At 46.6% G+C, this 27,731-nt stretch overlaps 1 protein-coding gene across 2 annotated transcripts in view; it reads left to right on the top strand.

Moving 5' to 3' along the window:
* Positions 1–859: 859 nt before the first annotated feature.
* Positions 860–27,731, top strand: part of LOC119967219 (interferon alpha/beta receptor 1-like) — a 65,692-nt gene continuing 38,820 nt past the window's right edge. Inside the window, exon 1 of one of the 2 annotated variants that reach the window (XM_038799447.1) lies at positions 860–1,177. In XM_038799447.1, coding sequence (XP_038655375.1) covers positions 1,096–1,177 — 82 coding nt within the window. In that variant the 5' untranslated portion in view covers positions 860–1,095. The remainder of the gene's footprint in view (positions 1,178–27,731) is intronic. The other variant, XM_038799448.1, reaches the window with a different exon arrangement.

The raw sequence follows: 27,731 nt of genomic DNA, 5'->3' as shown, positions 1-27,731 counted from the left end.
AGAATAGGATACACGGATACTCTCCCCAGTGAACACCCAACACAGCGAGAAAACTCAATGGCGGACTAAAGATTGGACAGAAGCAGTGTGTGAGATCCACCTTCACAGCCAAGGGCCCTGAGATGACTGAGACTCAGAGGATTGGACCCCCAGCTCGATCCAGTTCATTGGCAGGGGCAGTATTAGAATCGTAGGCATATTATAGTTGGGATAATTTGGTGGGGGGAATGGGGTAACTGTTTTATTGTGTTTGAAAATAAACTTGGGTTGAATTGTGAATCTGTGTTTTGTCCTTTATTCATCTTGCAGATGAGGGCAACTGGGTAAAATGTTTGATTAATAAACTGGTTGAAAGTGTCTGATAATTTACAGACATTGCACTGTCGGTGTTGCTTCACATCATGATCCAGCCAACTGAGATAACTGACCTACTGTTTGCTCCCCATCTTAAACCAAGCTTTTGGCGACTTGCCCCAAATACCACTTTGTTGTAGCAGTGTCCAAATTTGCTTAATAAGCTGCTGTGAAGTGCCTTGGGTCGTTTGATTGGATTAAACGTTGCTATCTAAACACAAAGTGTTATATATTGGCCATTTCATAAATGTTTCATAGATCTGATGCTTCATAGAATCTACAGTGCAGAAGGAGGCCATTCGGCCCATTAAATTTCTAGAACAGCTGATTAGGCAAGGAAGGTTCTGAAGAAGTCAAATTCGACTCCAAACATTAACTCTAGCTTCTCCTCTCTCTCCATGGATGCTGCCAGACCTGTTGACTATTTCCAGCACTTGCTATTTTTATTTCAGACTTCCCGCATGGGCGGTATTTTGCTTTCATTACGTAAACTATCATGACGCGGATTTGGAAAGTCCACCCACTTGCTCCGGAGTTGTCCAAGATCGGGGTAATTCCCTGTTCGGAGGGGAGTGTGTGTCGAAACAGTAACCGTGAGGGACATACAGATACAGCGGAGTGCCGGGCAGAATGTGCTGCCGCCCCAGCCGCCGGGTCTGGGCGGTCGCTGAGGCGGCCTTGGAGCGGACCTGAGATCCATGAAGCCGCGGAGAAACTGAAGGGAGCCAGCCGCTGGTTACAATGTGGCGGAGCGGAGTTCTAGTGTCGAGCCTGCTCTTCTCCTTCCTCTGCTGCTGGGACAAGCGTCCATGCCAGGCACTGGGTAAGTGTTCCATCCCAAACACAGCCCAACAGGGTGGGGTGGGGTGAGGGGCACTCATCTCTCACCCCCCCCCCCCCCCCCCCAAAAAATATATAAATAAGGTTGATGGATAAAACTGAGGGGGAAAAAAGTCCCGGTGCGAGTCGGGGATTTCCAACAACTCATTCCCAATGACATCCTGTGCCTATTAATTGAGTGGGGGAGGGATTGGATCTCGCAATTGAGGCATTAAAATCCTGATGGGAAAATTATGAGGGAGATTTTCTGCGGGCTTCAGTTGCCTTTCATACTGAAAGTCAGGCCAGGCTGCTGTTCCCCTCATGTTAGCCCTGTTCAGGGCCTCTTAATCTCCACACGTCATGTACAGTAAAGTGGGCAGTCATATCCTCTTTCGGCTGGTTTGCAGATCCTTACTCCGCCGGCTGGTGGTTTTTTTTGCCTGTGCGAAGGTCATCTGATGTGCACAATCTCCGGAGACCATTATTAACTTTATAATCTCAACAAGGCAAAGCCCTTTTTGCATTTTAACGTCCCCCCCCCCCCCCCCCCCCCCCATTTATTGGAACTGCGTTTTGCTTCTTCGTAGACAGCTGCAAGAAAGTTACTGGTCGGGTGGGGTCAGCAATTTTGGTAACAAAAGGAGCCATTTAAAATCAAATCAAAAACAACAATATCTTGAACAGCAATGCTGCTTCTCAAATGACAATAACGATGAATAACAAGGTGGAGGAATATTGCAGCAACATTTTAAAAGGATCTTTATAAAAACGGAGATAATAGAGTCAGAGTGTTAATTTTTCACCAGTGTAATGTTAATAAGAACATTTAAAAAAAGAAACAAGCCATCGAATCACCACCAAAATGGATTTGATCGGTCGAGGTCAGGAGCTGCCTGAGCCCTTAATGAGTGGCATGCAGCTGCAATTCACAGACCCCTGTTCTCAGGACTGGCACAAATAAAGATATAGGCCCAAATCTCCCTGTCTCTGGATCATTGGAGATGGGAAGTACGCTAGGAGATGCTTGTTACTGATGGGCTGATTTCCATTGCCTGGGACCCTCTGTTAACATTTCCTGACCCTGAGCTCAGGGTGGAGACTTGAGCCAGATACCCGGGACTTATGTACATACTTAGTCTGGAAATGCTAAGTTTAATACCTTTTCAGAGGTTAGCCAGCATTACTCAATTGAGCACCACAACCAACAACCCCCGCCCTCCCCACCATTCATCTCTCTGAAGTGGCCCGACACCCCTCCCGATCATCGATTAGCTCCCTGATCCTGACTACCCACCTCCCACATTCACTAAATCACTCACTAACTGAAAGGCCCAAACTTTTAAATGCCTACCTGAATACGGCAACTGCTGTCATGAAAAGGGAGCGTGTCTTCCATTTTTCTGTTTCTTGTGCCCAAAGATCTTTGTTGGGGGTGGCTGCACTGACCCATCGATGCTTTAGCTGGCATTGGAAGATACGGCTTAAAAGTCATTAATGGCCGAGCCACAGCAGTGTACGTGGGCAACATCTACCTGCTCAGCATCAACTCTGGCTGAAGATTTGGACCCTTCTATTTTGTAGTACATTGGTGGGGGTACTTGGAAGTCCACTTCTTAATGGAAATGGTAAATTGAAGGGCGAGCACCAAGATATGCAATGTAGTCCTTCACAAGTATTGAATGCTTTTTGAATCCAAATGAGACAGACACTGCATTTACTGTACTAAAAGGGTGGATGAATGCAGAACCCAATTTTGCCGCATGGAAAGTTGTACTTTTGGCAAAATAAAAACAAAATACTGCTGATGCTGGAAATCTGAAACAAAAACAGAATGTTGGAAAAACAGGTCCAGTAGCATCTGTAGGGAAAGAAAACAGAGTTAATGTTCCAAGTCCATATGGCTCCTCAGAGCGTAATAGAGGGAGATGTGTTGTATTGTATCCTGCATGCAGACTGGAACAGAGTAGAAGGTCAGTGAATAGTGGCAGCTCAGAGAGATGTAGCAAAACTTAAAAAACAGTTACAGATAGCCTGGTGGGGGAGGGAAGGTTTATGCGTTGGGACAGAAAATACATTTGGGATATATCAGAACAGATGTGTTGGAGGTGGGGAAACTGGGAGAATTGGATGGAGTCCTTGTAGGAAGCAGGCTGGCAAGAGCTGTAGTTGAGGTAGCTGTGGGAGTTAGTGGGCTTGTAATGAATATTGGTGTTCCGCCTGTCCCTGGAAATGGAGACAGAGAGGTCAAGGAAAGGAAGGGAAATGTTGGAGATGGCCCATGTGAAGGAGAGAGAGGAATGGAAATTGGAATCAAAATGGTTCCAGGTCCAGACGACAGCATGACATACCACTGATACAGACATCGTTGTAATGGAAAAAGAGTTGCAGGAGTGGGCTTGAGTAGACTGGAACAAGGGGTATTCTGCATAAAAGGAGAAATTGTTCAGTGACAGAACATTTTCAGCCAGGCAGAGGATGATGAGTGGTGTTGGTGTTGGATGGGGATTGTTCAGGGTTTTACTCAAGGAAGAGGCAGAGAGCCCTCAGACCCTCCTAATGGGAAATAGAGGTGTAGAGGGATTGGGCGTCTGTAGTGAACAGGATGTGGTTAGGGACAGAAAACTGGAAATTGTTGATATGACAAAATACATCAGATGATAAGTGTAAGTGGGAGGAGACTGGACAAGGGGACAGAGGGTGAAGTCAAGATAGAAAGAAGAGTTTGGTGGTGCAGGAAAAGGCTGAAACAGTGGGTCTACCTGGGCAGTCCTGTCTGTGGATTTTGGGAAGGAGGTAGAAGTAGGCTGTGTGGAGTTCAGGGAATATGAGGTTGGAAGCTGTGGAGGGAAGATCTCCAGAGGTGATGAGGTCAGTGGCCGTTCTGGAAACAATGGCTTAATGTTTGGCGGTGGGGCCATGGTCCAGGGAGATGGGAGGAAATGTCTGAAAGTTGGCACTTAGCCTATGTGAGGTAGAGGTCAATACGCCCGACAACAACTGCACCACCTTTGTCAGCAGGTTTGATCACAAGGCCAGGATTGGACTTAAGAGAACAGAGTGGAGCAAATCAGTGGGAGGCAGGTTAGAGTGGGTAAGAGGTAGAGAAATTGAGATGACCGATGAGAACTGTCAGCATGACAATGAAAAGATCAAGAGCAGGTAGGAGGCCAGATTTGGCAAAAGTGGCACTGAGGGCCAGGTCAAGGTTGACTAAATGGAAAGATGCAAAATAAATTCAATATCACTGGCTATTTTAAGAAAATTCAAACTTGTCTATATTATTCACTTACTATGTGAGCATATATTGTAAAATATGGATATTGACTTTCTTTTTAAGAAGATTGCAATTAGTTCAGTGTTACACATTAGAAATTGTTGATAAGTCACAGGTGTGGGTTTGGTGGTACCATTTTATTCACATATACAGATTTTGGGTGCGATTCAACAGGCTTGAGTCTGCAGAGCGACACGTTTAACAGGGTGGTTCTTGGTGGCTGCAGCGTCGAGAAACACCCAGCTATCCAACTGCTCTTGCCCCTTTTTTTGGTCTTGGGGAAATTCTCTCTGCCAAGGCTGCACTTAGAGGGATTGGAAGGCTCCTCTCTGATCGGGGCGCCATTTTGACTGACTGCCCTGATCTTCTCCATGCCCCACTCCCTCCTTTTGCAGGTCCCTCTCAACCCCCAATCTTGGGGAGGCTCCGCCCCCCCCCCCTCTACCTGGCAGATTTACACAGGACCTGACCCCTGACAGTGCCAGTCTGGCACCCGGGGAATTCCACTGACACCCTGGCAGCGTCACTGCAAGGTGCACTGGTGGCAATGCAGGGTGCCACCTGCACTGTCCCCGACCATCTGGGGATTTCCAGTGGCCAGAGAGACCGGCCCAAGTGCAGTTATGCCTGGTCCACATTTTTGTGAGGTCTCCTGGTAAGGCTGGTGAATCCTGGGCCCTGGGTAAATCTGGTGAACATGTATTTTAATAAGTCTGATGAGTCATTTAAATATGAAGATCTGGGTTTCCATTTAATCTCGCAAGGCGCAGCGCATCGTGAATATCGTGAAAGGCATCCCATGAGATTCAATGTCCTCATCCCAACACCAAGTTGGATGCGGCAAGGTCGCTGAATCATGCCATTTAGTTGGAAATTCATTAAATATAGTCACAATATACATTTGAGATGCATCTGTTTAATTACTGAACAAATCTACCATCATTGAGTATCTAAAGAAGTGACCCTCCGTGATTTATATTTGTTGATGATTCCGTCAAATGGATTTGCATTAGCATCGATGAGAATGTTGACTTGGCCTCAACATGTTTACAGTAAAAACTGATTCACCTGGCATTGTAACTTGGCAGGCTGGACCTTGTGATGCTGCGCAGAATTTTTCAAATGTGACAATTTTTGTTTCACAAACTTGCTTCAGTTTTTCCCGCAACATGCTGTTATCGTGCGTAGCTCAGTGGTTGCTGGTTAAGTGTTTTATTTTTACCTGTATTTAAGTTGGGCGGTTCCTAAACCTGAGACACTACACTTGTAGTGTCCCCCACCCTTCCACCTCCTGTAACCGAAAGGGTTGAGTGAACTTGGAACTTGGATTGGTACCTGGGACTACAATGATGTGGCCATTATGGAGACATGGTTAGAACAGTGACAGGAATGGTTGTTGGAAGTTCTGGGGTATAGATGTTTCAGTAAGAGTAGGGAAGATGGTAAAAGAGGTGGAGGAGTAGCATTGTTAATCAAGGATAGTTTAACGCAGGGGTGGGCAAACTTTTCCGTGCAAGGGCCACATTCAGAAATTCACAATTTTAAAGGGCCGCATAGTATATTAAGAAAAATAATTAATATTTAAAATAGCCAATTTTAATAACCAAACCCCCCCATTAACCTTAAAAAAATTTTTTAAAAAAAGTTTAAAAAATATATATATATTTTTTTATGACTTGATCTTGGTGGGCCGCATAAAGACCTTGCGGCCCGCGGGCCGTAGTTTGCACACCCCTGGTTTAACGGCTGCAGAAAGGCAGTTTGAGGGGGCTCTACCGACTGAGGTAATATGGGCTGAAGTTAGAAATAGGAAAGGAGCGGTCACATTGTTAGGAGTTTTCTATAGCCCCCCAAATAGTAATAGAGATGTGGAGGAAGAAATGGCAAAACAGATTATGGATAGGTGTGGTGGTCTCAGGGTAGTTGTCATGGGTGACTTAACTTTCCAAATATTGATTGGAACCTCTATAGGTCGAACAGTTTGGGTGGGGCAGTTTTTGTACAGTGTGCGCAGGAGGGTTTCCTGACACAATATGTGGATAGGCCAACAAGAGGGGGGCCATATTGGATTTGGTACTGGGCAATAAACCGGGCCAAGTGTTAGATTCGTTTGTGGGAGAGCACTTTGGAGATAGTGACCACAATTCGGTGTCTTTCACTATTGCAATGGAGAGGGATAGGGCCATACGGCAGGGCAAGGTTTATAATTGGGGAGGGATAATTATGATGCGATTAGGCAAGAATTAGGGTGCATAAGATGGAAACAGAAACTGTCAGGGAAAGGCACAAATGAAAAGTGGAGCTTGTTCAAGGAACAAATATTGCGTGTCCTTGATAGGTATGTCCCTGTCAGGCAGGGAGGAAATTACCGTGTGAGGGAACCATGTTTTACAAAAGAAGTTGAATGTCTTGTCAAGAGGAAAAAGGAAGCGCATGTAAGGATGAGAAAACAAGGTTCAGTTGGGTCGCTTGAGGGTTACAAGATAGCAAGGAATGAGCTTTTTAAAAAAAAGGGCTTTGGAGAGCTAGAAGGGGGCATGAGAAGTCCTTGGCGGGTCGGATCAAGGAAAACCCCAAGGCTTTTTACTCTTATGTGAGAAATAAAAGAATGACCAGGGTGTGGTTAGGGCTGGTCAAGGACAGTAGTGGGAACTTGTGCATGGAGTCAGAAGAAATAGGAGAGGCGTTGAATGAATACTTTTCTTCAGTGTTCACCAAGGAGAGGGGCCAAGTTTTTGAGGATGAGAGTGTGTTGCAGGTGGATAGGCTGGAGGAGGTAGATGTTCTGAGGAAAGATGTATTAGTAATTTTGAGAAGCCTGAGGATAGATAAGTCCCCATGGGCCAGATGGGATATATCCTAGGATTCTTTGGGAGGCAAGGGATGAGATTGCCGAGCCTTTGGCTTTGATCTTTGGGTCCTCACTGTCCACGGGGATAGTGCCAGAGGACCGGAGAGTGGTGAATGTTGTTCCTCTGTTCAAGAAAGGGAATAGGAATGACTCTGGTAATTATAGGCCGGTTAGTCTTACTTGGGTGGTCGGTAAGTTAATGGAAAAGGTCCTGAAAGATAGGATTTATGACCATTTGGAAAGATGCAGCTTATTCTGGGAATGTCGACATGGATTCGTGAAGGGTAAGTCTTGCCGTACAAATTTGATTGAATTCTTTGAGGAGGTTACTAGGTGTGTAGATGAAGGTAGAGTAGTTGATGTTGTACACATGGATTTTAGTAAGGCCTTTGATAAGGTTCCCCATGGTCGGCTCATGAGGAAAGTAAGGAGGTGTGGGATAGAGGGAAATTTAGCCAATTGGATAAGTAACTGGCTGTCGCATAGGAGACAGACTGGTGGTGGATGGAAAATTTTCAGGCTGGAGACCAGTAACCAGCGGTGTACCACAGGGATCAGTACTGGGTCCTCTGCTATTTGTGATTTTTATCAATGACTTGGAGGAGGGAGCTGAAGGGTTGGTCAGTAAATTTGCTGATGACACTAAGGTTGGTGGAACTGATGAGGTGGAGGGCTGTTGTAAGCTGCAAAGAGACATTGATAGAATGCAGAGCTGGGCTGAGAAATAGCAGACGGAGTTTAACCCTGATTAGTGCAAGGTGATTCATTTTGGTGGGGAAAATTTGAATGCGGATTACAGGGTCAACGGCAGGGTTCTGAGGAATGTGGAGGAACAGAGAGATCTTGGGGTTCATGTTCCCTGATCTCTGAAGGTTGCCACTCAAGTGGACAGAGCCGTGAAGAAGGCTTATAGTGTGTTAGCGTTTATTAACAGGGGACTTGAGAGCCGCGGGGTTATGCTGCAACTGTCCATGACCCTGGTGAGACTACATTTGGAGTATTGTGCGCAGTTTTGGTCACATCATTATAGGAAGGATGTGGAAGCATTGGAAAGGATGCAAAGGAGATTTACCAGGATGCTGCCTGGTTTGGAGGATAGGTCATATGAAGGAAAGGTTGAGGGAGCTAGGGCTTTTCTCTTTGGAGTGGAGGAGGATGACAGGCGACTTAATAAAGGTTTATAAGATGATGAGGGGATAGATAGAGTGGACGTTCAGAAACTATTTCCTCAGATGGATGTAGCTGTTACAAAGGGGCATAACTATAAGGTTCAGGGTGAGAGATATAGAAGGGATGTCCAAGGTAGGTTCTTTACTCAGAGAGTGGTTAGGGTGTGGAATGGACTGCCTGCTGTGATAGTGGAGTCGGACACTTTAGGAACTTTCAAGCGGTTATTGGATAGGCACATGGAGCACACTTGAATGACAGGGAGTTGGATAGCTTGATCGTAGTTTCGGAAATGGCTCAGCACCACATTGAGGGCTGAAGGGCCTGTTCTGTGCTGTACTGTTCTGTGTTCTATGCCTGCCAACGTTGTGTACCTTGTGTTGCCCTATTATGTATTTTCTTTAATTTCATTTTCTTTTCATGTACTTAATAATCTGCTGAGCTGCTTGCAGAAAAATACTTTTCGATGTACCTTGGTACTCATGACAATAAACAAATCCATCCAAAACAAGAGATCTAGTGGGATCTCGTAAGACTTCGCGATCTGAATCCTGTCCATTTTGGGCGGGATCAGCAATGAATATTAGACTGAGGCAGCTAGTCTCACTTTAATATGTTCTCCCCTGATCTACTGAGACCCTGAGACCTAACCTCTTTGCCTCGGACCTTAGGTGAACTCCATTCAGTATTGGTCCCTACAAACGGGAATCAGATGGAATGGCACTTTGGGGGGGGGAGGGGGTGATTATTCTCCCAGGGGATCAGAGGGCCCCAGGTGGTTGCCCTCTGGGCAGGATGGCATTCTGGCACTGCTGGTGTTGGGAACTCTGGCACTGCCCATGTGGCATTGCTAGCTGGCAGGGGCACTGTTAGGCTGGCAGTGCCAGTCTGACATATTTCCTGCATCAGAGATAAGACCTGGGGGTGCCCTGCTCATGTGAAGTGGGATGCGTCTGGAGGGGGGGGGGGGGGGGGGGGGGGGGGGGGGGGCAGCGAGAGATCATGACGTCCTGATCTGCTTCTACACTGAGGGGTTCTAGTGAGCGGGGCTCCACAATGCAGGAAACAATACTGTATGGCCTCGGCGGGGCGTTCCCCGCTGAAGTCCCAGATTGCGACAAAGACCTATTGGATAGCATGGCCTTTCTCAGCGCTGTGAGTGCCGGGAAACACCCGGCTAAACACACTCAAAATGGATCTTTGTTGCAATGTGGTTAGATCACGCCCAAGGTCACTAAAGCCTCGCTTACTTAGCTAGATTGATGAATGTTCTCCTTGGAGAAAAGGAGAAATTTGATGGCGGTATTTAAAATCACAAGGGCTGTGGACAGAATAGAGAGGGGAGAAACTATTCCCATTGGTGGATGGATCAAGAGCCAGAGGGCACAGATTTAAGATTGTGTGGCAAAATGGCGGATCTTCTGAGCACTTTCAGCAAGCAATTAGGATCTGGAATGTACTGCCCGAAAGTTAGATGGAAGTAGGTTCAATTGAAGGATCATTGTCAGAAAAGGAAGAAATGTACCAGGTGATTGCTCCTGCAGTGAGAGTACCAGTTCAGACACGCCAGGCTGAATAGGGATGGGCAACAAATGCTGGCATTCCCAGCGACACCCACAGTGTGTGAAAGAATAAATTTAAAAAGGAAATGTCCTCCTTCTGCATTGTGACCGTTCTAAGATTCATTCTGGAGCACTTCGCAGCATTGCTGGTTTTGACATTGATTCAAGGCGGAATGTTATTTGTTTCAATTGTCTTGCTTATTTCGAAAAGCATATTTTACAGAGATGTGAATATCGATAGAATACTCCAAAGAAAATTAATTCTGAATTAGCAACACCTGAATTGCTAAAAAATTTCTAAACAGGCCCCATAATAGAAACATTTCCATCATTGTACTTCTGAGGCTTTATAAAGCACTAGTTAGGCCCCATTTAGAATACTGTGAGCAATTTTGGGCCCCACACCTCAGGAAGGACATACTGGCACTGGAGCGGGTCCAGCGGAGATTCACACGGATGATCCCAGGAATGGTAGGCCTAACATACGATGAACGTCTGAGGATCGTGGGATTATATTCATTGGAGTTTAGGAGGTTGAGGGGAGATCTAATAGAAACTTACAAGATAATGAATGGCTTGGATAGGATGGACGTAGGGAAGTTGTTTCCATTAGCGGGGAGACTAGGACGCGGGGGCACAGCCTTAGAATAAAAGGGAGTCACTTTAGAACAGAGATGAGGAGAAATTTCTTCAGCCAGAGAGTGGTAGGTCTGTGGAATTCATTGCCACAGAGGGCGGTGGAGGCCGGGACATTGAGTGTCTTTAAGACAGAAATTGATAAATTCTTGATTTCTCGAGGAATTAAGGGCTATGGGGAGAGAGCAGGTAAATGGAGTTGAAATCAACCATGATTGAATGGTGGAGTGGACTCGATGGGCCGAATGGCCTTACTTCCGCTCCTATGTCTTATGGTCTTATCAGTAAAGCTGGGATTTTTGTTGTGCAATAATTTCGAGTACAAGTGAGAGGTTGCCTGTTTTCAAAGGAAAGAAAAATAAGTCCGTCAAGTTTCTTCTTGTAAGACAATATTCACTTTTCTATTATTTCCTCACTCCACTGATCTGATTTCTTACATAGGATCCAAAGCTTTTTTTTCCCCTCAATCTTCGACCTCCTTAACAACATCCCCTCCAGAATTCTGATTTGCCTCCAAAACCGTGTCATTCAACAGCATGTCTTGATAGAATGTTCTGACCCCAGTGCAAAGTATGACTGCATATTCAGCCTTAATGCAGCCGGTTTTGTCAGTTTTCCACAAGTAGTCAGGACCTAGAATTGCAAGAATTCTGAGCACGGAAGGAGGCCTTTCATTCCATAGTACCTGTGCTGCCTCTTTTGAAAGAGCTACTCATTTAGTCTTGCACCCCAGTTTTTCATCCTAAATCCTGCAAATTAGTCCTTTTTTCAAGTACTTGTCCAGTGGCCAAAGTTCCTATAACAGCTGATGCCGCCACCCTTTCAGATTGTGCACAGTAGGTCTTAACAACCCTCTTATGAAAAAAACGTCTTCATTTCTCCTCCACAAGTTCTTTCACAATTGTTTTAAATCTATAACCTCTTGTCAATGACCCACTTGCCATAGGAAATAGAGCAATCCCCTCATAATTTTGAATACCTCTATTCACTGTATTAGGTGATGCCTTCAATCCCTCTACTGTAAGAAGGACAAACCCAGCTCCTCCAAATAGCCCACTTACCTGAAGTCAGTCATCCATTGTATCATCACCAAGATTTTGGCAGCCTTTTCCAAGGTGTGTTTCCCAGAATTGAAATCATACATCACCTGTGACATAATCAGAGATTTCTTAAGGTTGACTTCCTTGTTTTAGTATCCACTGTCCTCATTTTCTTAACTGCCTTGTTCAGTTATAATGGATGCCGCATCAAAGTGAACTACTAATCTAGAGACACGAGTTCAAATCCCACCACAGCAGCTGAGGAATTTAAATTCAATTAATTGAATATATCAGTAATGATGAGTGTGCAATTACTAAATTATCATTAAAACCCATCTGCTTCACTCAATACAGTCTGTCTATATGTGATTCTAGCAATGTGTTTCACTCTAACCTGCCCTCTGGTTTGCCAGACCATTTCATTCCATTGATTAGAAACTTAAGTGGATGGGCCACTTAAATATTTTGTAAGAACAGATCAGAGGTAGGAATTCTGTAGTGACTCTAGCCTGGCACAAGACGATGTCAGGAGTGTAACTCACCTTAATGAGTGCAGCTCAAACAACAGTGAAGTTTGACACAATTGGCAAAAGACAAACTTAACAGAAGCTTGATTGGCACCCCATTCACACTGGCTCCAGCACTGGCACCACAATGACTACCATGTATACCATCTACAAATACACTGCAACAACTTGACAAGGCTTTTTTGATAGCACCTCAAACCTGTGACCTTGTCCATTCAGCAGGAAAAAGACAGCAGTCACACAGGGACACCACCACCTGCAGGTTCTTCTCGAGTCATGCAACGTCCTGATGTTGAAAACAGTCACTGTTCTTTCATCATTGCTGTGTCATAATTCTGGAACTATTTGGTGTACCCTCACCATACAGACTGCAGTGGTTCAAGAAAGCAGCTGACCCTACCTCTCACAAGCAATTAGAGATTATATCATAGTATCCCTACAGTGCAGAAGGAGGCCATTCGGCCCATCGAGCCTGAACCTATGCTCCAGAAGAGCACTCTACCTATGCCCTACCTATGTAACCCCTTGGCACCAAGAGGCAATTTAGCTTGGCCAATCACCCTAACAACATCTTTGGACTGTGGGAGGAAACCGGAACATGTACAAACTCCTCACAGTCGCCAAGGTCGGAATCGAACCCGGGAACTGGTGCTGTGAGGCAGCAGTGCTAACAACTGTGCCACCGTGCTGCCCATAGGCAATATATGTTGTTGTTGTCAATGATGGCCGCATACATGACACAAATGAAGAATTAAAAAAAAATTACTCTTCAAATATTTGTAAATAGATACCGCAGATCCTTTGCTCTTGCTAATCCCCTTCCAAACTCATTGCAAACCCCCTTCCCAAAAAAGAATCACCATTTGGATTTTAATGGCTCTCCACGTTGTTTCTCCAAAGTACATCACTTCTCACTTAATTAAATAGATATGTAAATGCTGTGCGCTGGCCCACTTCACCTTGTGAAATCTGCTTCTATCCTTTCCGATATTTCCTATATTTTCATGTATCCACAAACTTTGAAATGGAACTCTCGATACCATTTGTTTTTATATATAATAATCCTTATTATGGCCCCTAGGGGTCCTCACTGCAGCCATTTGTTCAGTATGAAAAATATCTATTCGCCATGACTTGCTCCTTACCAATGTTACCGCTGTCCTTTTAATATCACGTGCTCCTAATGCTCAATATATCTGTTCTGTGATACTTTCTCTTTTACATTTACAATATCTACAATACTACACCAAAGATCTCCAATCAGGCTGAGGGAATTCCTAATTCCGTGATCTCCTAATTTTCCACCACCGATATTAGATTGATTGGTGTGTAGTTACAATTTTAATCCTTCTCCGCTCCCTGTTTTTGAACTGGAGTGTAACATTTACGATCCTCCAGACCTTTGACACTACTCCCGTACACGTTTGAACCTGTTTGTGTAAAAACTGATGAACTTTACCTTGGCGGTGGCAACATATTAATTGTCACAACAATCAGGGTGTGCCATTGCTGAATGTTGTCCAATGCAGTAGCCACCATCCATATATTACTGTATGGTGGTAGATGGTTGCAGAATAAATACACACGTGGAGTATATTGACCCATATTTTATGTCAGAAATTTTCTACTACAATTTGTGCATGTAGCTAAAGTAGTGTTGCTATCGGCATAACTGTGAGTTTCTATTGAATGTGCCTGCTGTTGGCAGTGCCACACTTTCTATGAGCTGAAACTTGCACATGTGGAGCCCAAGATTGCCAGTTGGAAGCAGTGGGTAGGTAGGGTTCTTGACTGTTTAAATTAGGATCCTAATGCCCCTTTCAGGACTCGGCTCAAAATTCATCACTGACTGCGTGTTGCGTGTGCTGCACACACACTGCACAGTTTTTTCTGGAATTGCAATGGTCCTCAAGGTAACTATTGCAAACTGCACGGTAGCACAGTGGGTAGCACTGTTGCTTCACAGCTTCAGGGTCCCAGGTTCGATTCCCGGCTTGGGTCACTGTCTGTGTGGAGTCTGCATGTTCTCCCTGTGTCTGTGTGGGTTTCCTCCGGGTGCTCCGGTTTCCTCCCAGAAGTCCCGAAAGATGTGCTGTTAGGTGAATTGGACATTCTGAATTCTCCCTCTGTGTACCCGAACAGGCGCCGGAATGTGGCGACTAGGGGCTTTTCACAGAAACTTCATTGCAGTGTTAATGTAACAATAAAATTATTATTATAACATTTTTATACATTTTATTTTTGTGAAGCCAGGAGGATCAGGATCATTGCAGTCATTGCCCTTGTTGCTCATAATGCTTCACAAATTTTGATTTGATTTATTTATTGTCACATGTATGGAGGTACAGTGAAAAGTATTGTTCTGCTTACAGTTCTGGCAGATTGCTCCATACATGAATACACAGAAAATATTATAATAAAATAATTAATTAGAGAACATACGATAACGGTTATAAACGATGGAGGAAGAGGATCAGCAGAGGCAAGCTTGCAGAGAGTCACCACACTCCGGCGCCATATTGGAAAAATAAATTAAAAATCCAGCTGCAGCCTATAGATGTTTTTTTTTGTGCCTGATGTCAGTCAGGAAGAGGTAAAGCTGGTCCGATTCCCTTGTAGTTGGCCTCCTTGGTTCGGTACTGGTGTTTGGAAAAATGCTCGAGCAGCTATCCCATCTCTTTGTTCCTGCTGCCTAGCCCAGTCAGGCTGGTGGCCTGTTGCCACATGGCACAGGCCTCACACCACTCCCTGATCTACGCAACTTCCACTGGCCTCTCCCTGTAATATACCGCTGGGGCTGCGGCTCATGGCCCCACCGCCACCTACCCGGTCTTGACCTTCCCAGCGGCTCTCACCATCCAGCAAGCTAACCGCTTCCCGGGTGCTTTCCGAGCCTGCTTTAAGAAACCTGTTTTAGGAGACTTGGCCAATCAATTGATGACTCCAGCAGAGCAGAAAAAGCAAATGGCTAATACAGTATTTAAACCAGTGGCAACCAAACCAAAAGGATGGGTTTTGCCGTAACAAGTCGTAAAACCAATGGCTCACGAGTTGAGGCTGGCAGCTCGAGAGGTAAAGCCAGTGGCTCATGGGATTAAACGAGCAGTTCCTGAGATGAAGCCAGTAGTTAAGAGCCCATCCCACAGGCCTCCCTCTCTCCAACACTGATGTTGTCTCGATGACGAGGGAATCTGACCAACTCTTCCTCTTCCTGACTGACATCGGCACAAAAAAAACAACAGGTTGTTGCCGGAGGATGGCGACTTTCTGCGAGCGGATTCTCACCCCACCACATTCTTCCTTGTTTTTCTTTATTTCTTCTACCTGTTGGATGAGAAGTGTGAAACTACTGTTCTCTCCATCTGTGGAATTAGTTTGCAACTGAAATGATAAAAAAGTGCGCTTTTATTATGTGGCATTCAAATCAATGGATATCTTAAAGTGCTTTGCAGCCAATGAGGAACTTTTAAAGTGTAGTCACTGTTGTCATGTAGAAAACATGTCAACCGATTTACACACTATAATGTGATGATCTGTTATTGTGATATTGATTGAAAGATAAATATTTTCCAGAGACCCAGGCTAATGTTCTGGGTGCATCAGTTCAAATCCCACCATTGCAACTGACAGAATTTGAATACAGTCAATAAATCTGGAGATAAAGTTAATATAATTGATGTTGACCATGAGGCTATTGCCGATATTCATAAAAACCCACCTAATTCACTAATGTCCTTTAGGGAAGGAAATCTGCTGTCCTTACCAGGTCTGGCCTACATGTGACTCCAGACCCACAACAATATGGTTGACCCTTAACTGCTCTCTGAAATAACCTGGCGAGAGCAGTTCAAGGGCAACTATAGATGGGCAACAAATAATAATCTTTATTATTGTCACAAGCAGGCTTACATTAACACTGCAATGCAGTTACAGTGGAAAGCCCCTAATTGCAACACCCTGGTGCCTGTTTGGGTACACTGAAGGAGAATTCAGAATGTCCAATTCACCTAACAAGCACGTCTTTCGGGACATGTGGGAGGAAACCCACCCAGACACGGGGAGAACATGCAGACTCTGCACAGATAGTGACCCAAGCCGGAATCGAACCTGCTAACTACTGTGCTGCCCGCTGGCCAGCAATGACCACATCCCATGAAAGAATAAAGAAAAGAAAAAGATGCCAAGGATAACCCCCTGGCTCTTTGAAATTGTGCAGTGGGATGTTTTGCATCTGCCCAAGAAGTCTTACAAGCCTCTGTTTAGTGTCTCAGTTGAAAGATGGCATCTTTGTGAGTGCAGTTCTGCACTGGGATGTCCAGCTCGATCTTTATGCTCAAGTTCTGGATGGGACTTGAACCTGGAACTTTCTGACTCCAGGACAAGAGTGTTACCAACTGAGCCATGGCTGACAAGCAAAAGGTACACACTAGAACACAAGAAATAGAAGCAGGAGTAAGCCCCTCAAGCATGCCCAATACGATCATGGCTGATCTATGCCGGCCTCGACTCCTTTTCTGTGCCATTTCCCATAGCCCTCTATTCCTCGATCTGTCAAATATTTATCCACCTCCACTTTAAATACTTCTAATGATGCAGCCTCCACCACCCTCCGGGGCAGAGAGTTCCAGAGATTCATCACCCTCTGTGAGAAGAAATGTCTGTGCATCTCAGTTTTAAATGATTAGCCTTTTATCTTGTAGCTATGTCCCCTTGATTGAGACTCTCCCACTAGTTAAAACAACTCCCCTGTCAAACCCCCTCAGGATCTTGTATGTCTGAATGAGGTCAGCCCTAACTTTTCTAAACTCCCAAGGAATACAGATCCAGACTATTTAATCTCTCTTGATAGGACAACCCTCACATCCCAGGAATTAGCCTGGTGAATCTCCTTTGAACTGCCTCCTATATCCTTTTTCAGGTAAGGAGAACAAAACTATACTTGGTATTCTAGGTAAGGCCTCACCAATTGCAACAAAATCTCCCTATTTTTAAACTCCAACCCCTTTGCAATAAAGACCAAAATGCTGTTTGCCTTCTTAACTACTTGTTGGACCTGCCAGCTAGCTTTTTGTGATTCATGCACTAGAACACCTGTACTTCACTCACCTGTAGTCTCTGTCCATTTGGATCATAATCTGCCTTTTAATTCTTCCTACCGATGTGCATGGCCTCACACTTCACAACATTAAACTCCATTTGCCAGGTTTTCATCCAGTCACCCAATCTATATACCGTTGCGGAATCACAATTTCTTCATCACATGCCCGTCCCACCTATTTTCTTATCATCAGCAAATTTGGAAACTTTACATTCTGTTCCGTCCTCCAGGAACTGATCCCTGTGGTACTTCACTAGTTTTACCTTTCCACTCCTAAAAGGACCCAGTTATTCCAACTTTGTTTTCTATGTGACAGCCAATTTTCAATCCACACTCACATACTTCTTCCAGTTCCATGGGGTTTTTACTTTATGCACCAGCCTCCTACACACAGCAGAGAAAGTGTGCATGCCGCAATGCAGCCAGATTTGACTTAGTCTAGAGCTGAAACTAAAGTCAGTTATTTAGAAAGCTGGCAAAATTGATAATGCCTCGTACATTGACAAAACAGTACATTATGACTTTTTGCTCCAGCATCGTACATGATGTATCATGTACATCGTGCTGGAATATAGCAAACAGGAGCAAGTCAGTCAGCCTTGAGTCTGTTTAATTTGGATTACAGCTGATCTGTACCTCGACTTCATTCACCTACATTTCATAGAATCATAGAATTTACAGTGCAGAAGGAGGCCATTCGGCCCATCGAGTCTGCCGCGGCCTTTACATAGAACACCCAACTGAAGCCCACATATCTACCCTGTCCCTGTAACCCAGTAACCTCCACTTAATATTTTTTGGACACTTAAGAGCAATTTAGCACGGCCAATCCGCCTAACATCTTTGGACTGTGGGAGGAAACCGGAGCACCCAGAGGAAACCCACGCAGACACAGGGAGAATGTGCAGACTCCGTACAGACAGTGACCCAGCCAGGAATTGAACCTGGAAGCTCTGCTTCCCTTGATAACCTTGCCTAATTTTTAAAATCGATCTCAATCTTAAAAATTTGAATTGACCTAGCCAGCGCCCATAGCTTTTTGTGGGAGGGAGTTCTCTGCCTCAACCACTTTTTCCTTCTGTAGGACACCAATAAAAACTGCCTCTTTGATGAAAGCTTTTAGGCATCTACCCCAATAACTTTGTAGCTCGGTGTAATGTGCTTGATAATTATTCTTTGAAACATCTGGGCCTTTTAGAATGCCAAGTGTTCCAGATTGCAACAGTATCTATTATGACAAAAGGTCCTAAATTACAACTGTGCATACACTTCGAAAGTAGTCCATTGGCTGTGAAGCACTTTAAGGATATCTGGCTAATGAAAAACACTATGAAAATGAAAGCCTTTTCTCCCCTCCAGAGATGTAAATTGTTGTGGGAAGTGGCTCAGGCTGTCAGTTAATGGATGAATGTTTGAAGCTTTGTAGCTTAAGCATACATACTGACTATGAGACAAACTGGGTTTCGGGAACCACAGATAACCTAAACAGGCAATCGATGAGTCATAAGAAATTTCATGAGTTTATTGAGAAACAAGATATGATGTAGCAAAATTAGACTGAAAAAGTATACCTCCCCAAACAATCGAAATTCCAGGCAGCAGGCAAATACCTTCCAAACTCACAACCGCTACCATCTAGAAGGGCAAGAACAGCAGGTACCTTGGAACATCACCACCTGGGGGTTCCCTCCAAGTCACTTACCACCCTGACTTGAAAATATATCGCCATTCCTTCACTTGACACTGGGGCAACATCCTGGAACTGCCTCCCTAACAGCACTTTGGGTGTGCCTACATCTCGAGGATTGCAGCGGTTCAAGAAGGCAGCTCACCATCACCTACTGAAGGGCAACTAGGGATGGGCAATGAATGCTGGCCTAACCAGCAACACCCACATACCATAGATGAATAAAATTATAAAATATGATGTGACTTCCTGTTGTCGTTTGCCACGGGACCTAGTTCTGGATGAGAGAACTCTGCACAACATTTCAGATCAATGAAATTATTATGTGCTCAAGTCTCGTTCAGACTTGACTCCACAACCTTATGACTCACAGGCGAAAGTGTCTGAGCTACAGCTGACACCAAATGAGCATTACAGTAATGGTTGGAAATAAAATTTGCATTCTTTTTCCGATTGGTGTTTTACTGCAATATTTTCACTTTAACTGTAAAAGATAGAGATCTATACAGGAATTGCGGCTATTACAAATTGTGACCTACATTTTTAAAAGGATTTTTATCAAAAGTTTCAATATTTTAACATTTAAAGTAGTCAACAGTACTTTTAAAAAATAAATTTAGAGTACCCAATTAAGGGGCAATTTAGCGTGTTCAATCCACCTACCCTGCACATCTTTGGGTTGTGGAGGCGAAACCCACGCAGACACGGGGAGAATGTGCAAAGTCCACACGGACAGTGACCCAGAGCCGGGATCGAATCTGGGACCTCGGCGCTGTGAGGCCGCAGGGCTAACCACTGCGCCACCGTGCTGCCCAAGTACACAACAGTACTAAGTAAAACCAACCCCGCCCCTGCAGCTGACGATAACCAGCTTCTTGGAATGTAGTATAAACAAACCCCATTTCTTATGGAACCCCTCACTCGGCCACCCTGAGAGAAGTTTTCACCTTTTCCCAGTGCAAGAACTCATTAAATCTCCCCGTCACACCGAGGCACATGGTGGAGAGACTGACCTCCACCCCAACAGGACGCTCCTGCGAGCGATCAATGAGGCAAAGGCTAAAACATCTGCCCCCACTCCCGTCTGCAGCTCTGGCAAGTCCGACACCCCGAATATGGCCCCCAGGGGACCGAGCTCTAAATCCACATGCAAGACCACCGACATGGTGCTGAAGAACAACCTCCAAAATTTGCCCAACTTCGGGCAGGACAGGAATATATGTACGTGATTGGTTGCATGTTCCCTATCGCCACCTGCAGTTCCACCCCCACGGGTTCCTGCAACACTGCCCTCTCCTCCTCCCCTACTTTGGGACACTCCAACCGCCCCAAAAACTCCCTCATGTCTGACTCATTCTCCAGAGGTTCTGCCTTATACAGTTTCTTCTAGAACTCCAACGCCTTGTTCACCTGCTTGGTGCCACCATCAGCTCCCCTGTCCCACCCCGGACCGAAAAATCTCTCTGGCCTCTGCCTGCTGACCTCCACCCATCCTGCCTTCCCCATTTTAACCCCTGTAAGTAGAGGAGCCCATTCCCACTGGTCAGCTTATATTCCTCCTTCAGCTCCTCTAAAATCGCAATGCTCCCCCCCCCCCCCCCACCACAATCAGGTCACCAAACCACTCAATCCCTGCCAGTCGCAACCCCTGAAATCCCGCGTCCAACCCCCCCCCCCCCCCCCCCCCCCCCCCCCGTGCAAATCTATGATTCCCGCAAATCGGTGCTCAGACCGAGGCACCACCGCTGGGCTCATGGAGTACTTGGCCTGCGAGAACGGCAGAGGTAGCGTCAACAATGTGCCCATACAAGAGGCTGCCTCCATTCGCTCCCACGCTGAGCCCTCCCCCACCACCCAGTTCCTAACCATGGCTATATTCACTGCCCAAAAATAATTCATTATATTTGGCAAGACAATCTCACCCCCCCCCCCCCCCCCCAGCTCACGCCGTGCCCCCGTTCCAACAGAACCTTCTTTACCCGTATGGATGTCCCTGCCCACACAAACCCCAAAATCAGAGCATTAATTTTCCTGAAGAAATATTTGGAATGAAAATTGGGAAGTTCTGGAAAACAAATAAGAGTCTCGGGAGTACCGTCAGTTTCGCTGTCTGCACCCGCCCTGCCAGTGATGACAACAGCATGCCTCCCTTTTAAAACTCCCCCTCATCTGTTCCACCAATCGTGCCAAATTCAATTTGTGCAGTTGTTCCCATCCCTGTGCCACCTGGCTGCCCAAATACCTAAAGCTTGCCCCCACCACCTTTAATGGCAGCCGCCTGACCTCCTGTCCTGCCCCCTTGTCTGGATTGGGAAGACCATACTCTTCCCCATGTTTAACTTGTGTTCGGAAAGCTCCTCTGTGCAGCATGGTAGCACAATGTTTGCACTATTGCTTCATGCTCCAGGGCCCCAGGTTCGATTCCCGGCTTGGTCACTGTCTGTGCAGAGTCTGCATGTTCTTCCTAGGTCTACGTGCGTTTCCTCTGGGTGCTCCGGTTTCCTCGCACAGTCCAAAGATGTGCAGGTTACGTGGATTCGCCATGCTCAATGAAAATGAAATGAAAATGAAAACCGCTTATTGTCACAAGTAGGCTTCAAATGAGGTTACTGTGAAAAGCCCCTAGTCACCACATTCCGGCGCCTGTTCGGGGAGGCTGTTACGGGAATCAAACCGTGCTGCTGGCCTGCTTGGTCTGCTTTCAAAGCCAGCGATTTAGCCCTGTGCTAAACAGCCCCTTAATGGAAATCGCTTATTGTCACGAGTAGACTTCACTGAAGTTACTGTGAAAAGCCCCAAGTCGCCACATTCCGGCGCCCCTTAGTCTCCAAAAAGGTTAGGTTTACAGGGTTACGGGGATAGGGTGGAGGTGTGGGCTTAAGTAGGGTGCCCCCACCAGGTCCAATACCACTCCTGCCCTTCCCGTCCTTCACCCTTGCAATCTCCCTCGCTGCCTCCTGCTTACTAAGTTAGTGAACCAAAATCCTGCTCCACATATTCATGCACTGCCCCCCTGGCTCTCTGCAACTGCCCTTTTGCCTGCCCCGTGGACACCAACCCAAACTCCATCTGCAGCTTCTGCCACGCCTTAAACATTCCTGCCTCTGGGGCCTCTGAGCACCTTCTATCCACTATAGACTTTCGTCCACCAGCCTCTGTGCCCGGAATGATATAAACTACCCCCTGACCATTCGTGCCAGTTGAGACGTCACTCATATCGTTGAGCTCCACATACCCGGATGGCGGCCCTCACCCGCTCTCTCACTGCGGGCACTGCCACTCCCCCCCCCCCCCCCCCCCCCCCCCCCCCCCCCAATGCGCTCCATGAACCCCTTTAGTCTGGGCTCTTCCCAAGCTCCTGCCTCATGAATTCAATATCGTTCCAGTTTGGGGCATAAATATTAACCAAGATCACTGGCATCCCCTCCAGCTTCCCGCTCACCATCACAAACCTTCCTCCTGAATCTTCCACTATATTCCCCACTCAAACGCTTCCCGCTTGTTTATCAGCACTGCCATCCCCCGCGTGTTCGTACTTAATCCTGAATGGAAGACTTGCCCTACCCAACCTTTCCTTAGCCTAATCTGGTCCCCAAACTTCAAATGCAGAAAGGCCATGTCCGCCTTCAAGCTCTTCAAATATGCTAACGTTTGAGTGGCCCATTCAGCCCCCTCATTCCATTTCACAAACCTGGTCGGGGGCGCCCCGAACAACCATCACCCTTATTGGGCCAATCCCCGGCTCATGTCACATGGCCCCCAAGGCCCACCCTCGGATGTCCATCGTCATCACAGCACTTTTGTCAGCAGCCCCCACACTTAAACACACTTAAACTTAAACATGGGCAGCACGGTAGCATGGTGGTTAGCATAAATGCTTCACAGCTCCAGTGTCCCAGGTTCGATTCCCGGCTGGGTCACTGTCTGTGTGGAGTCTGCACGTCCTCCCCGTGTGTGCGTGGGTTTCCTCCGGGTGCTCCGGTTTCCTCCCACAGTCCAAAGATGTGCGGGTTAGGTGGATTGGCCATGCTAAATTGCCCGTAGTGTCCTAAAAAGTAAGGTTAATTTGGGAGGGGGGGTCATTGGGTTACGGGTATAGGGTGGATACGTGGGTTTGAGTAGGGTGATCATGGCTCGGCACAACATCGAGGGCCAAAGGGCCTGTTCTGCGCTGTACTGTTCTATGTTCTAGGTTAAAGCAACACTCCCATTCTCCTCTATTACAGTAACCACCTGCTCACCCCCCACGTGCTCCTGTTAACTAGTCCGCCCAACTAGCCTGGCAGACCCCGTCTATGGGACCAAACCGCCTACCCCACACCCACTGATTTCCTCCCCCCACCCCCGCTCGCACACCTCCGTAGCGTGAATAACAATGAAATAAGATAAAGGTGCGCTTACCCTCCACGTTCCCCAAACATCCCACCACAGCACCCCTCAAAAAACATCTCCAAGAATAGAGGTTCTCCCCTGACCAACAACCCAAAATACAATAAAGCAAAAAAGCAGAGAGAATAACATCTTCTCACACTTACTCCAGAGTTCAATGTCCTCACTCACCTGCCAGTTCATTGTCTCCCAAAAATAAAGCTCACCGCCATTTAAAATCACCTAGTGGCGGGTCGGGTACAGCACCCCGAACTTCACCCCCTTCTTAAGAAGGGCAACCTTGACTCTGTTGAACCCGGTTCTCTTCTTAGTCAGTTCCGCACCCGGGTCTTCGTACACCTGGAGCTCATTACCTTCACAGGTTCACCTCCTCATCTGTGGCCCGCCGCAAAATCATCTGTTTGTCAAGCAATCTATGGAGCCTCGTCACCTCGGCTGCACGTTCGCCTGCGGCTTCCTCATCAGCGCCCGATGCACCCGGTCGACCTCCAGGGGCCGGTCAAAGGCCCCCTCCTCCATCAGCTCCTCCATCCACTCCTTCGACACCCTCTGGCATCCCAACAATTCTTACATTTTGTCTCCAGGAGCGGTTCTCCAAATCCTCCACCTTTTCCTTTAGCCGCTTCTGGGTCTCGCGCATCATCCTGATCTCGGGCGTCAACGAGATAAGGTGATCCTCGTGCTACCCCATCGCCTCCTCCACTTTCTGGACCACCTGTCTGTGGGTCTCCAGCTTCTGCTCCACCCAATCGATCCCAGCTTTTAGCAGTTCTACCTCCTTAGCCAGGTACTCCTGAGCTACCCCCCTCTGCTGGCTGTACTTCTCATTCAAGAAGTCTACCAGTTGCTCCACAGACCATTGGGCTGGTAGGGCCAACCCTAAATCCAACGCCATCTTCACTTGTGTTGCACAAAGGATGACTTGTTCCAACAGCTCCTTCCTTCTCACCCACCTCTGGTCCACGGATCCATCCACCACCACCACCAGTGGAGCTTTACCAACTGTTGCCGCTCCTCTCTTGCCTCTCTGTTCATCTGAACCGTAAACAAGATGACCTCGCCCCTCACTGCTGCTTTCAATGCTTTCCGCACCACTGACAGCGAAACCTTCCCGTTCCTATTAAACCTCTCAATTCTCAATTACCATTCCCAAATCTGGGTCTGCCGGCAACCCCACGATTAACCCCTGCAGGTCTCTGTGCCAGCCCCTTCTCCAAGACCACATCCACCCAGTGTGGAGCATGGTCCGAGATAACAATCGCAGAGTTAGACTGCGTCTGCGACAGATGGTGAGGCAACCGACATGAAAGAAAAACATACTAGACCTCATCCTCACCAACCTACCTGCCACAGATGCATTGGTCAATGACAGTATCATTAGGAGGGACCACCGCACAGTTCTTGTGGAGACAAAGTCCCACCTTCACATTGAAGATACCCTCCATCACGTTGTGTGGCACTTCCACTGAGCTAAATTGAATAGACTTCAAGCAGATCTAGCAACTCAACTGGGCATCCAGAGGCTCTGCGGGCCATCAACAGCAGCAGAATTGTACTCGACCACAACTTGTAACCTCATGGCCTGGCATATCCCCCCTCTATTACCACCAAGTCAGGGGATCAACCCTGGTACAATGGAGAGTGCAGGAGGGCATGCCAGGAGCAGCACCAGACATACTGAAAAATGAGGTGTCAGCCAGGTGAAGCTACAACACAGGATTACTTGCATGCCAAATAACATAAACAGCAAGTGATAGAGCTAAGCAATCCCACAACGAACGGATCCGATCTAAGCTCTGCAGTCCTGCCACATCCAGCCGTGAATGGTGGTGGGCAATTAAAACAACACAGGACGTTCCACAAATATCCTGATCTTCCGTGATGGAGGGAGGACTCCTACACATCTGTGCAAAAGACCAGGCTGAAGCATTCTCAACAATCTTCAGCCAGAAGTGCCGAGTGGGTGATCTCTTCCGGAGGTCCCCAGCATCACAGATGTCAGTCTTCAGCCAATATGATTCACTCCACCTGATATCAAGAAATGCCTGAAGGGGCAGCACGGTGGCACAGTGGTTAGCACTGCTGCCTACGGCGCTGAGGACCCGGGTTCGAATCCCGGCCCTGGGTCACTGTCCGTGTGGAGTTTACACATTCTCCCCGTGTCTGCGTGGGTTTCACCCCCACAACCCAAAGATGTGCAGGGTAGGTAGATTGAACACTCTAAATTGCCCCTCAATTAGAAAAAATAATTGGGTACTCTAAATTTTAAAAAAGAAAAAAAAAAGAAATGCCTGAAGGCACTAGACATGCAAAAGCTACGGGCCCTGACACTATTCGGCAATAGTACTGAAGACTTGTGCTCCAGAACATGCTGCACCCCTAGCCAAGCTGTCCCAGGATTTGTCCTGTACACACAGAGCAGGACAAATCCAACCCAGCCAATTACCGCCCTATCAATCAACTCTCCATTTCAGTAAAGTGATGGAAGGGACCAACAAAAGTACTGTCAAGGATACTTATTAGCATTGGGTTCCGCCAGGGTCACTCAAGTCCTGACCTCATTGCAGCTTGGTTCAAAACATGGACAAAAGAGCTGGACTCCAGAGGTGAAGTGGGAGTGACTGCCCTTGACATAAATTGAATAGACTTCAAACAGATCTAGCAACTCAACTGGGCATCCAGAGGCTCTGTGGGCCATCAACAGCAGCAGAATTGTACTCAACCGCAACTTGTAACCTCATGGCCTGGCATTTGACTGAGTACGGCGTCAAGGAGCCCTTGCAAACTGGAGTCAACGGAATCAGGGGGGAGACTGGTTGGAATCATACCTAGCACAAAGAAAGATGGTTGTGGTTGTTGGAGATCCGCCATCTCAATCACTGGACATCACTGCAGGAGTCCTCGGCCCAACCATCTTCAGTGGCTTCATCAATGACCTTGCTTCAAACAGAAGATCAATATGGCGATGTTCGTTGATGACTGCACAAGGTTCAGCACCATTCGCGACCCCTCCAGCTGCAATATGGAGGAATCTCTCTCGTGCCCAGAACATGTGACGTCCGCGTATGGGGTGCGCCTCCGGATCTCTGCCACCACTCGCCTCAAGCGATTTAAGAAAATGTGGAGGAGGCGGCGCTCTGCCTCGCTGGGCTCCGGGTCTGCGCACTGCTGAGGGGGCACACATTCACGGAATGGCCGGCATTCTGAAAGCCGGTTGCGGCTGGCATTTAAAAAAAACAGTTGTGTTGTGGGCACTACTTCCGGGCAACCTGGGGTTTGAAAATGACTGATCTACAAGATGTACTGCAGGAACTTACCAAGCTTCCTTAGGCAGCAACTTCCAAACCCATAACCACTACCATCTAGAAGGACAAGGGCAGCAGATACCTGGGAACACCACCACATGGAGGTTCCCCTCCAAGGCACTCACCATCCTGACTTGGAAATATATTTCCATCATCCCTTCAGTGTCGCTGGGCCAAAATCCTGGAACTCACTCCCTAATAGCATAGCGGGTGTACCTACACCACATGGCCTGCAGCGGTTTAAGAAGGCAGTTTACTACCACCACCTTCTGGAGGGAACTTGGGGATGGGCAACAAATGCTGACCTAGCCAGCAATGCCCGCATCCTATGAAAATGAATTTTTAAAAAAAGATTTTGCAACACAGAAGGAAGCTTCGCAGCACTTAGTATTTCTGAAAAGCAACATGTTGCCAAATCTTTTTGGCTTGCAGTCACCAGGGTAAATATAAGTTTGTCACATTTCAAACACTCAGAGCAGTTTATGCCACAGGAGAAAGAGTGCTGTGCAGTCAGCAAATCAACTCTGATTGACCCACATGTTGCCATGGAGAAAACAACAAAGAAGTATAATAGGCTTCCAAAATTCAATAGACGACACAAGGCTTCAACGTAGTTCTTTATGTTTGCAGAGGACAGATCCCTACACGTGAATAAATCTCACTTCCGGCAAATGTAAATGAGCCTCGTTACCAGCTCAATTAATCAGTTATTCGTTAATTTGACTTAATCGGTGGTTAGTTTGGCTATTAACACAGTTTGGATTAGCTCTCCTGCTTCCTTTGGGTCTCGAAATTAGAGAAACAATAGAGCTTATCCATCATTATGCTCATTCTTCACTAATATCACTTTTATCATTTGTCCATCTTCTGTTCTAATATTGCGAATAATATTCTCCAAATACAACTCATTCCTCTCCTTGTGTTTGTATTCCTTTCTTCCTTCTTCACTTATTCTAAGCTATCTAAGTGTAACATCTTGCACTTCTGGCAAAACACTTGACCTGAAATGTGACCTTCTA

Source organism: Scyliorhinus canicula, chromosome 6, assembly GCF_902713615.1.
Source record: "Scyliorhinus canicula chromosome 6, sScyCan1.1, whole genome shotgun sequence".
NCBI classification, from domain to species: domain Eukaryota; kingdom Metazoa; phylum Chordata; class Chondrichthyes; order Carcharhiniformes; family Scyliorhinidae; genus Scyliorhinus; species Scyliorhinus canicula.
This window is presented reverse-complemented; position numbering and strand designations above follow the sequence as displayed.